General features: G+C 42.2%; 1 protein-coding gene across 1 annotated transcript in view; it reads right to left on the reverse strand.

Moving 5' to 3' along the window:
- Window positions 1–13172, reverse strand: part of PDE5A (phosphodiesterase 5A) — a 186248-nt gene that overhangs the window by 59572 nt on the left and 113504 nt on the right. Inside the window, 1 exon segment of the mRNA XM_021008285.2 lies at window positions 5579–5638. Coding sequence (XP_020863944.1) covers window positions 5579–5638 — 60 coding nt within the window.

A 13172-nucleotide genomic window follows, 5' to 3' on the forward strand; every position in this document is an offset into this window, starting at 1 on the left:
GTGACCCTGGGCAAGTCATTTAAATTCTCTGAGCCTCAGTTTCTTTCTCTGTAAAATGAGGCAGTTGGACTTAACTTCTGAGGTACCTTACAGCTTTAAAGCTATGGATCTATGAATTATCATCCTAACACTAATCACAGATTTCATTGACACAAAGGGAAATCTTGCACCAGAGTGAGTGAAGGAATAAAAAATTATTTATTAAATACTTATTAATGGCAAGCAGTGAACTAAGATCTGGAGACAGAGACACAAAAGTAAGAGAGACCCTTCTGTGATTCTAGAAGCCCCTGTTCTAACAGGGGCAGACAAGACACACAGGAGGTTTTAGTTGAGGTCAGTCGGAAAGGCCCAGTGGTCCCTAAGGACACTGGCAAAGCAGACGGTCATCTTTGCTGGTGCCATTTCTGTTGATTAAACCATTATGTTTTAAGTTATTTGACAGTGCCGATGACTATGCTGGTGAGAACTGCAGAGGCTGAGTAGGCAGAGGCCTCAGTACCTGTGCAGGTAATTGTTACTGGCATCTTTGCAAGGACTGCTTTCCTGGATGGTGGCTGCTAGGGCCAGGATGGCAGCAGGGCGAGTGATCTGGGGACTGTTATCATTCCTGGGCTTCCTTGACCATTGGTGTCAGTCAAGTTGGGTCAAGAGCATTGGCAGTACTGCTGGCAGTGTAGACCCTTCTCCAAAAGGATTGCTTTCCTTAATGATAGCTGGAGGAGGGGAGGATGCTCAAACAGGGCCAGGGGTGTGTCTCCATCAGGACCTTAGGAGAAGGCACTCAGGAGCCATGTGATCCAACCCACATCCAAATGGGAATGCCTTCTCCAGAATCATAGACAAGTTGTCATCCAGCTTTCCCTTGAAGCAAGAAGGAATGACAAACTCCCTTGCCTCACTTGGGCCTAGCATAGCCTTTCGAACAGTTAGCAAGAGAGCTGGGATACTGCCAGGGAGGTCAGGGCTTTGCCAAGGCAGATCTCAATGTCACCATGCTTTAAGAGACCATCATGAGTTATAGGGGAAAACGATCCATCACCAGGTGGCCATTTCCCTAAAAATAAGCCCCCTCAAAGAAACCAAACTAGTCTTTGGGTCGCAGACACAAAGACCATTGTCAGGCCCATAGCTGTAGCCTTTCCAGAATGCGAACATTTACCCAAACTCTGCATCGTCGGAAACACCTTTGAGAACATCTCCAAACCACCAGGGGGCACTTGAGAGCTTTATACTGAGAAGACATAAATTTTTTTTTTCAAAGAATGAAGTGGAAACAATGTTTAAATTCAAACCTTAAAAATTAACCACAGAAACTAGACTAATTTGATTCACTGCTATTTCAAATGTAGCCAAATTAGTCCAGGAACTCTGAGATGTTGTGATTCTCTAGTAATGGGGACAGTAAAACTGTATCTTCCAAAGCAAATGACCCCCCCAGGACCACTCCCTTACCTATGATGTCCTGGGAAGCATCCCCAGATAATTGAAATAACTCGAAATAACTCTACCTTGTTAGCTCAAGGAAGCTGCATTGGTCCAATAAACTACTGGGAGATGGAAATTAGGGGGATTCTGCTAAGTCTCTACAAGGTCCTAACGTAGAAACACAGGAGGGGCACCACCCAGATGCTGGCAGTGGGGGGGGGGGATCAGCAGCAATTTCTATATACCCTACTGACAATAAACACAGCTTCTCCACTGACTACTTTTAAGGCTATGAAATTTTCAAAAGCCCAGCAGTAATAGCATTTTGAGAATCCACACTCCAGTGTTTCCAAGCCCTTCCTCCCTCTTTTGCTTATTCATCTATGATGCTCATTCATTCGTAAGGTAATCTACTTCCTTTCTCCCCTCAAGGTCACATTTCCTTGTTTCTCCTTCTAGGAAACTCTGAGGCATGTGTTGTACAATTTGCAATAATTTTTCCACTTCAATTCTGAAAACTGTCTGTCTATCCATAGTAGGCTATAGACTCGAGACATTCATTCTTAACCCAAGATTTATATGTAGCCCCTCTATGGATACTGTTGCTACAGCTTTAAGAGGAAATAGAATCTTGAGAAAGAAACAATCTAATTGTCCTCTGGAATGTTAACTGATCTGGCTGGAGAAAGACTGGGTGAGATACAAAGATAAAAAGACTAAGGAAACTTTGAGACTGAGGAAGTCAATTTATCTTTGAGGAAGATTAAAGAAATGTTCTCTGACAAAACTGGGTTTAACTCTTATGCTGTGGAGGTGACCTAAAGACCGTTCTTGTGAGATTCTGACTGACGTACAGAGAGAGCAGAAAAGTAGCGCTGTTGTTTTCAGAGTTGAGGAGAAGTCAACAGTTGTAACTGATGGTTAGAGGTAACTCAGGCTATCAGCTTTTTCACTGCAACACATTGTGGAAATACTGAAATATGTCTTCGTATTGTTTGTCACAATTTATTTATAAATAAATTGTATAGCCAACACTATTGATGTTTAAACCTACTAGGCAAGGGATTTTGAGAAAGAGAGAAAAGAGAAAAAGCTTATGGGAAAAGAGGTTTTCCTATTTTATTTTTCAAACTGGGGTGGGGAAGAGTGTGCCTTTCTACTAATTTATGAGGAAATATCAGAACATATCTCTTGATTGTCTTGAAACTTTAGAGTTAAAAATTAATATGAATCGAGCAGCAGGCTGAGGGGTGGGAGTTCAGTTACTACCATAATACATGGACAGCTATACCTGGGGTAGTCCTCACTAAACCTGGCCATGTAGTCATTGCTTTACAGTTGTTTTTCTGTGTGTTAACCTTTTGCTTTGTGGTTGATTTGTCTACTACAGACAAGTGCCAGTCTTATCTCCTGTAGTAATTCCTGGGATTCTTCAGTTGAAAAATTATTTCTCCCAGAAAAATATGCTTAGTTTTACTGGATGGGTAATTTTTAAATTGGTCTCCCTAGATTCCTTAGTATATAACGTTATGGATTCTTTTTTTTTTTGTCATAGATAAGAAATTATGTGGGACTTTGAGTTGTTGAGTTTTTATTTTTAATACATTACGTCTTTCTTCCTGGCAGCTTGCAATATCCTCTCTCTGTTGCTGATATTTTGGAGTCTAATAACAGAACAACCATGTGAATTAAACTTAGGATTCATCTCTGTCAGCGGCCTGTGAACTGCATGGATTTGTACCATACAACATGTTCTGGATACTTTGGAGAAATCTCATGGATGGTTTTGGGAAATAAGTAAATCAGAGCAGTTTTCCTTCAGAATTTTCTAGGGCAAAATAATCTTCAGGTTTTCTATCTAAGGTAGTCTCTATTTTCTTTGTTTCTATACTTGTTGAACCTTACAGTTGTGTTGATTTTAAGATGATGTTAGGATTGATTTTTATTGCTTCTCTTGCTACCTGTCTTTTTGTCTTCCATGAACACAATTCTATTCCTCAGAGACTTAACTATTTTATTATGATCCGCTAATGAACAATTCAAACTGCCGAGTCTCTGAGCTGTCCTTTTGCCTTCTTGTCTTATAGATTTCATCTCCGTCTATTCCAGAGCTCCTTTAATTCTTTTAGTAAGCTTGGTGCTAGTGCTTAAATGTCATAAATGCATTTGCCTTTCCGGAGACCTTGATAATATTATTTTCTTATATTTTTTCTCTTTGTACTTTCTCTTCAGTTTTCACCATGCATAATAATTAACTACATTGGAGCCTTTTGTTTTTGTCTGCCCATCTTTTTCTTTTATTGAGAGGTGATTTTTGTTTTCCATGAGGATTTTTTAGCTCATCATTTGCCTTTGTCCTATTTGCTGCTGTTTTTGAGATAATCATAGCGAATTGGACTTTCTTTTGGTTTCTTCCTCTCATTTAACAGCAGAAGCTTCAACCCAAGGAGTTGAAGTGACTTATACTGGTATTAAATAAGAAAAGCAGAGCTCAGACTCAGGCCCTCTGATTTCTGACTGGTCTAACTTTAGCTTAAGTCATTCTCTCTCCGTGACTTTCTCTCTCTCTCTCTCTCTCTCTCTCTCTCTCTCTCTCTCTCTCTCTCTCTCTGTGACTTTCTCTCTCTCTCTCTCTCTCTCTCTGTGACTTTCTCTCTCTCTCTCTCTCTCTCTCTCTCTCTCTCTCTCTGTGACTTTCTCTTTCTCTCCCTCTCTCTCTCTCTCTCTCTCTCTCTCTCTCTCTCTCTCTCTCTCTCTCTCTCTCTCTCTCTCTCTCTCTCTCTCTCTCTCTCGTCACTCCAATTCATATTCATATTCTATTCACTTCCCAAAGCCAGTTTTCTAAAGCATAGATTTGACCATGTCACACTCTTACTCAGTAAGCTCCAATAGCTCCGGATTATCCCAAAGATCAAATACATGCTCCTCTGCTTGGTATTTAAGGCTCTTCATATCCCATCTACTTCCAACCTTTCCAGCTACCCTGGCTGGTTTGCTGTTCCTCACACACACAACACCCCGTCTCTAGTCTCCATGTATTTGCATGGGCTCTCTCCCAAATCTGGAATACTCTTCTCCCTCCTTCCCCGCCTCTTCACTTCCATGGCTTCCTTCAAGACTCAAGTCCAACCCCATCTTTTGTAAAAGGCCTTTCCCATTCTACCTACCTGCTAATGCCTTCCTCTTTGAGATTACCTCCCACTTTCTCTGTGAGTGGCTAGGTAGCACAGTGGATAGAGTGCCAGACTTGGAATCAGGAAGACTCATCTTCTTGAGTTCAGATCTGGCCTCAGACACCTACTGGCTGTGGTGACCCTGGTCACTTTACCCTGTTTGTCTCAGTTTCCTCATCTGTAAAATGAACTGGAGAAGGAAATGGCAAACCGCTCCAGCATCTTTGCCAAGAAAACTGCAAAGGGGGATCATGAACAGTTGGACACGATTGAAACAACTAAACAACAGCAAACCCATTTACTCTGTATTTCTCTTGTATGTACCTAGTTAATTGCAAATTGTCTTCCCCATTAGAATACAAGCTAGGTGTCACAGAATGCTGGACTTGGAGTCATGAAGACTCAAGTTCAAATCCAGCCTCAGATATTTATTAGCTGTATGACCCTGTGTAACTCACTTAAACTCTCTCAGCCTCAGTTTCCTCATCTGTAAAATGGGGATAATAATAGCACCTATTTCCCAGGGTTGTGAGAATCAAATGAGACTTTATACACACATTTATACACCCATACATATTCATACACCCACAAAATGCTTTACAAACCCAAAGTGCTATGTAAATCTTAGCTATTATTATTAAGTTCTTCAAAGGCAGGACTGGTTTTTGCCTCTCTGTATCCCCAGTGCTTAGCATAGTGACTGAGTACTTAAAAGATGCTTGTAGTCAAAATGAATGATTGATCCTGATTTCAGTCCTCTTTCCACTTAATGAATTCCAAAGCTAAAAGAAATCACTGTGGATACCACTGTTCCTTTGATTAACTTTTCTTGCTAGCCCACTACTTAAATATTTTCTAAAGCTGCTATATTTTTATGGGGGAAGGGTGCCTATTGCCTTTGAGACTTCTTATTTAGAACAGTATGTTAATTTATAAATTGGAAGTATAAATTTCAGCATTTTGCAAAGTTAACTTACTGTTAATGACTGAAGCTCTCTGGTTTCCTCTTCTGCTGCAGAAGCATGATATGATAGAACCTATACAATATGGGGAAAAAAAAAGGTAAAAAGTACATACTTCATAAATGAGATACTTATGTATTTACAGATTATAAAATCCGGTTCTAAACTTGAACCCCATCAAATATCACTGGACAGTTAAATAGGCAGTCCCAGGGATTTTTCAATGTACATGTAAGTTTAGCTGGCTTCTTCAGGTAAGAAAAAAAGAATCCCAGACATCAAATTCCATTTCTCCCAGAAATGGAAAAGTTTATTTCTTTCATGTTTAAAGAAAACTCTCCCTGAAACTTTCAGTTTTGATATTGTTGACATAACAGCTACAGTGTTTAGACATGAGACAAGAAGAAAGCACTTATTGGCTAAAACTTGGCTAATTTTTTTTGTTCATTTTTCTAATACAAAGCACAAAATGTAAACATTCACATATCTATTCCTTAGTCATTTTTAGCTGGAAATTGTAAGAAAAACAGAAAAGGGGGAAAGTATTGGCTTAATTTTGATTAAATGAGTGATTTTTGTACATATCTGGCTCCTCTATTCTGCTCCATTTCTTCATCTCCCTAGGCTTCGTTTCTTCGTCTGTACAATGAAGTGGCCAGACCAGATGGCCTCTGACACTCTAATCTGTGACCCTATGAACCTTTGAATTACTGAAAGGCCTTTTGTGGAAACTCAGAACTTACTGAGATGTGAATTCAGAGACTCCTCAAAGTAACAGCTCACACTGGTGTTTATCAGGCTAAATGATAGTGGTCTCAAGATTCTGTGTCATGGGTGGCTAGTAGGTGCAATGGATGGAGTGTTGCACCTGGAATTAGGAAGGCCTGAAGTCACATCCTGCCTTGGTTAAACTGTGTGACTCTGGGTAAGCCACTTAGCCTCTATCTGCTTCAATTCCCCATCTGTAAAATAGAGATAATAAGAGTACCTACCTCCCAAAGTTGTCATGAAGATAAAATGGGATAATACTTGTAAAGTTCTTTGTAAACCTTAAAGGGGTATGTAACAATAGCTAACATTTATATGGTGCTTAATATGTGCCAGGACTATGCTAAGCACTTGATTCTCACAACAACCCTGGGAGGTAGGTGCTATTATTATCCCCATTTTACAGATGAAGAAAATGAGGCCAACAGAGGTTAAGTGACTTGCCCAGGGTCACACAGTTAGTAAGTCTCTGAGGCCAGATTTGAACTCAGGTCCTCCTGACTCCAGGCCCAGTACTCTATACACTGAACCATCTAGCTGCTCCCAATATATAATAGACGTAAATGCTAGGTAATTTTTTTCAACAGACCCCTATGGAGTTGTCAGGGACTTTAATCTCCCATTAGTCAAAGTGGAGGTAGATCATTGTGGAGTGGGGATGACATAGGGGTCTCAAAAGCTGTCTAGACCTGTGATTTCATTGATACAGGGAACTCCTGGATGAGAAAACCTCCTCTGTCAGGGTAGGGCAACACCAACTCTGCAGCTTCAAATCTTAGACAACTGCCCAGAACACTGAAAAGGTATGTGATTTGTCTGAGGGCATACAGCCAGTCTGAGGGGGCTCCTGATCTCATCCACTGTGTGGATCCACTGTCAGCTGCCTCTCATTCCAATATAAAAAGGGATATAAAGAACAATCACAATGTAATCATCACCACCACCACCATCACCATTATCACCATCACCACCATCATCACCATCACCACCGTCACATCACCATCACCACCATCACCACCGTCACATCACTATTACCATCACCACATCACATCACCATCACCATCACCATACCACCACCATCACCATCACCATCACCACCATCATCACCATCACCATTATCACCATCACCACCATCATCACCATCACCACCATCACCATCACATCACCACCACCACCATCACCATTATCACCATCACATCACCATCATCACCATCACCATCACCATTATCACCATCACCATCACATCACCACCACCACCATCACCAGCACATCACCACCACCATCATCACCACCACCACCACCATCACCACCATCACATCACATCACCATCACCACCACCACCATCACCATTATCACCATCACCATTATCACCATCATATCACCATCACCATCATCGCCATCACCATCACCACCACCACCACCACCATCATCACCATTATCACCATCACCACCATCATCACCATCACATCATCACCATTACCATCACATCACTATCACAACCATCACCATCACCACCATCACCATCACCACCATCATCACCATCACCATCATCACCACCATCATCACTGACATCATCATCATCCACTGGACAAGTTGAGAAAAAAAGGGATTTCCTTTGAAGTTAATTTCAAATCAAAACCAACAATATGAACTAATAATGAGTGCCCTGCACAACAAGCCAGAGGACTCAAATTCTGACAGTGGCCATGCCCAGTTGGATTTGCATACATCTTTTTAAGTCAGGCTGAAGTGCTGCCCTCCCCATGAATCCTTTCTGGACCTCTCGTCAGTACATCAGGAACATCCTTGAAGCTCACAAGGCATATTGTTCTCCACCTCGGAATAGACTGTGCTTCGCTGTTGAGTCGTTTCAGTCATGTCTGACTCTTTGTGACCTCATTTGGGGTTTTCTTGGCAAAGATAGTGGAGTGGTTTGCCATTTCCTTCTCACACTCATTTTATAGATGGGGAAACAGAGGCAGCAAACAGAATTAAGTGACTTGCCCTGGGTCACACAGCTAGTAAGTGTTTGAGACTGGATTTGAACTCATGAAAATGAGTCTTCCTGATTCCAAGCACAGTGTTCTATCCACTGCTTCACCTACTGCCCGTACTGTGTGTTAGAGTTTTCTACTTACATGTTTGTGTTCACATTCCTATTAGACCAAGTAGTAAGAAGGCAGGGATCACAACTCACCTAATTCTCTGCTCCGCCTCTGGAGTACTGGCTTGTACAGAGTAAATGCTCAGTAAATGTTTGTCGAGTGAGTCAGACCCATTACTCTTGGTGCTAATAGCAAACACCTTAGGGCTTTCAGGGCTTCTTATCCACAGTATCTCCTTTGAGCCTCACAACATCCCAGTGAAAGAATTACCTTACTAATATTAATGTTCCAGTCTGTTCTGCCTATTCTTCCATTGTAGTCTCTGCAATTCCTATTGCAAAGTGAATCTTGCCTTCATCTTAGGATTTCATCTAACTCTCCTTTCTCACTCCCTCCATCTTCTAGCTTACTCCTCATCACACATCTTCCTTGGCCACCTCCAGCACTGGTTCCACTTTAACTCAGACTCCCCCCACAATGTAATAGAGGAATTGGAATACTCCTTGCTCCCCACTGTCAATTCCATACTCTCCCTCTACCATCAGACAATGGCCTCTACTCCTCTGAGATTCAGTCACTTTGTGCTTATCACTCAATCAAGATCCTGGTACCTGTTATCTACCAATCCACAATATACTCTTTTTTCTCTCCTCTACAAATCCTGACCTCATACAAGGGGGTTTGTTGTATATATATACACACACACACACACATACACATGCACGTGCACATGCACGTGCGCGCACACACACACACACACACACACACACACACACACCCCTACACTGGCCATCCTCTCCTCTCTTCCCCATCTCCACCGCTCAGTAAAGCAGTCCAGTTCTCTGCTGTGCTTTTCTCCAGTCCCTTATCCCATTCCCAGACTTACACTGCTGACCTTCAGCCTTGGATACACTGCCTTTCTTCCCACTCATATGCTGCTAAGCAAAGCATGAAGCCATGCTTCTGGGGTCCACTATAACTTTGTGTTATGTAATTTCAAGGTGTTACCACAGCAGTGAGACCATCCCTTTCTACCTCCCCAATCAGGTGGCTATCCCGATCATTACCATGGCTTTTCCAAACTTTTCATCCCTCCTCAATTCTCTCATGATTCCCTCTACCCTCTTAGCTGAGAATTTTGCTATATATCATTGAAAAAAAAATGGCATTCACCGAGAGCTCCGTCTTCTCTTCCTTATTTTATCACTCAAATGTATCCCCCCACTATCTCCTTCACCCCCATTTCTCATGTTGAAGTGGCCCTTCTCCTTGCCAAGGCAAACATGCAGAAATGAGCCTATTACATACATCCTCCTCTAGTGGACTGCCCCCTCCATAATCCACACTCTCTTACTAATCTTGGACCTCTCCCTGTCTCCGAGCCCTTCCTTCCTTCTTACAAACATATCTGTGTCTGCACCATCCTCAACAATACCTCCCTTGATCTAGCCATCCCCGTGAGCTATTTTCCCATATCTGTCCTTTTTTGGCTAAACTCCTTGGAAAAGAGACCTATAACGTGCTTCTACTTCCTCTGTTCACTCTTATAAATCCTCTACAATTCAGCTTCCGACTGTATCATTCTACCTCAACTGTTCTCTCCAAAGTCACCAACGATCTAGCTGCCAAATTAAATAGCCTTTTCTCCAGACCTCTCCTTCTTGACCTTTTCGCAGCCTCTTCTTCTCCCTGTTCTTGGAGCTCTTGTAGGGTTTCTTGGTGCAGTTCTCTCCTGGTTCTCCTCCTACCTGACTGTTTTTTATCCATCCCTTCTGCTGGATCTTCATCCTGATCATGCCTAATAACCATGGATATTCCCCCAAGGCCCTCTTGGGTGGTATTCTCTTCTCCTTCTACACTACTTCACTTGGTGATCACATCAGCTCCCAAGGATTTAATGATCACATCTATACGGTGGATTCTCAGATCTATTTATCCATGGCTAAGCTTTCTCCTGATGTCCACTCTCAAATCCCCATCAGATGCCTGTTGGATGTCTAAGATTGGCTATCTCACAGGAATTTCTTGTACATGTCTAAAACAGAATCCATCTTTCACTAAAAAAACCTCCCCTCTTCCTATCTTCGCTATTACCATCATGGGTACTATACCTTCCCATTCATTTATCTGGCAACTCAAGTGTTCCCCTCATCTTATCATCTGTTGTCATTCCCAATAGCCAATCAGTTTCCAAGTCTTGTAGTTTCTACCTTCATGATATCTCTTGTGTTTCCTCCCTTCTCTCCTCTGACACAGCAGACACTGCAGGTCCGGGCCCTCATTAACACCTGCCTGAACTATTGCAATAGCCTTCAGGTTGGTCTCTATGTCTTGTCTCTCTCCTCTCTGGCCTGTCCTTTACTTAGCTAGGAAAATGATCTTCGTAAAGTTCAGATCTGACCGTATCATGATACCTCCCTTCCCCCCATCCAATAAACTCTAGCAGCCTTCTATTACCTCTAGCACCAAATGGATCATTCTCTGTTTGTCTGGCTTTAAAGTCCCTTCAGAACCTAGCCCTCTCCTGCCTTTCCAGGCTTCTTGTCCCCTTCACACACTCTGAGACCTATTTATCACATAGGACATTCCACCTCCTAACTCCAAGTATTTTACAGTGACTGGCCCCCATTCCTGAAAGTTCCTCCACCTTATTTTCCCAGGTTCCTTCAAATCTCAACTAAATCCCACCTTCTGCAAGATGCCTTTCCTGGCCCCCCTTAAGGCTAGTATCTTCCTTCTCAGATTACTTCAGTATCCCCTGTATATATCTTGTTTGTAAATAATGGTTTCCATGTTACCTCCCCCTTTGGAACGCGAGCTCCTTGAGGATATGGACTGTGTTTGCCTTTCTTTGTATCCCTAGCCATTGGTCCAGTGCCTGGTATAGAGGAGATGTTTAACAAATGCTTGTTGAGGTGATTTCCTAAAAGGTGGTGCACAGAACAAAGTCTAGCAATGTTCAGACCAACGAAGCGCACAGCAGGAAGCTCACTCTTTGGTATTCTAGACACTGTACCTCTCCTAATGCAAATTAACTGTGTGAATGCTCCCTTCTACTCTACCAATCTTATGCTCCAAAGGGTCAGCTATCGAGCAAATAATAAAAATATGAGTAAAATCAAAAAGCAGTGAGGCTTACTGGGTAGAGGGCTGATTTTGCCATCAGGAAGGAGACCTGCATTCAGGTCACATCTCTGACTCTTACCGGCTGTGTGATCCTAGGGAAGTCACTTGAGTTCTCAGGCTCTAGGCAACTTTCAAGACTAGAGCTTGAACAGAAAGTGTGACCTGCCTGGGGAAACAGGCTTTCCTCATCTGAGAGTTGCCTATTCCAATGAAATCAAAGATCTTGTCTCAATTCCTAAAATAAAACTAAAATCATATTTGTGTGATTAAATTTCTCAATGCCTATTTAAGAGATTTTGAGTCTTGACTGTTTTCCAATGACTTGATAAGGAAAGACAAAAGTTTTTCAACGTCACCTCCATCCTGCTCCCGAAACAACTGCCCTCGACGATCTGTCTCCCCATTTATTTCTCTTGGGTCTGGGCTTGATATTCTATTCCAGCATCGGTCCCTCTGTGAAGATTTTCACTTCAAGAGTAGTCATGTTGACATCACAACGAAGCAATATTCACCGCAACTTTTCATATTGGGAGAGCAAATCGGCCTCAATGTTCAGCTCATTCCTAACCCATGTAAGGTGGTAGCTGAGGGCTTTTGACTTCCCACCCACTTCATTCTATAGGCCTTTTGCAAACTGCCTACCTACAGATATGGTAAGAGGTGTTTGAAAAAAACTAAGAACTCTTAGTTATCAAAAAAAATTACATCAATCTAAATATCGCCATTGGATTAGATTCTTAATTATGACTCATTTTAAAAAGAGAAGTATCATTTTTATACAATATATTCAGATAAATGAGAGACAATTGAACAGTTAATACAAAGTAAATGCAGACAGCTAGATGGCACAGTGGGATACAGTGCCTGGCCTGGCATCAGGAAGACTCCTCTTCCTGAGTTCAAATCCAGCCTCGGACAATTACTAGCTGTGTGACTCTAGGCAAGTCATTTAACCTGTTTGCCTTAGTTTCCTTACTTGTAAAATGAGCTGGAGAAGGAAATGGCAAATCCCTCCAATACTTCTGTCAAGAAAACCCCAAATGGGGTCACAAAAAGTCAGATAATACTGAAACAACAAAATAAAAGAACAAACACTATTCTTAGCCCTTCCTGAGAGTGGAATTTGGCATCCTTGGGATCCACATAGTAACAGTGGGATAGAGGATAGAGTCCTAGCCATGGAGTCAGGAAAGCCTAGGTTCATATTGTCTGCCTCTTCCAATTAAACCTTGTGTGACAAGTCACTTCCCCTCACTGGACCTCAGTTTCCTAATCTGTAAAAGGAAGACGGTTGGACTAGTCATCCCCTCGGGTTGCTTTCAGCTCTAACACTATGATTCTGTGACATTGGGCTGCTAGGTGGCCCAGTGGATACAGCACTGGGCCTGGAGTCAGAGGACTTGGGTTTGAATCTCAGCTCCGCCAAACCAAGACATTCTCCCTCAATGGAGCTCAGTTTTCTAATTTGTAAAGTAAGCATTAAGCATCCTGCCCACATCATGAGGTTGGCTTGAGACTCAAATGAAGACTGGCTGTGACTAAACTCCAGTGTCCCACATAAATGGCATCCCAGAAGGACAGCACTGAAGGGCAGTCTTTGTCTCCTGGTG

The sequence above is a fragment of the Phascolarctos cinereus genome, unplaced genomic scaffold, assembly GCF_003287225.1.
Source record: "Phascolarctos cinereus isolate Bilbo 61053 unplaced genomic scaffold, phaCin_HiC Scaffold_9;HRSCAF=440, whole genome shotgun sequence".
NCBI classification, from domain to species: Eukaryota; Metazoa; Chordata; class Mammalia; order Diprotodontia; family Phascolarctidae; genus Phascolarctos; species Phascolarctos cinereus.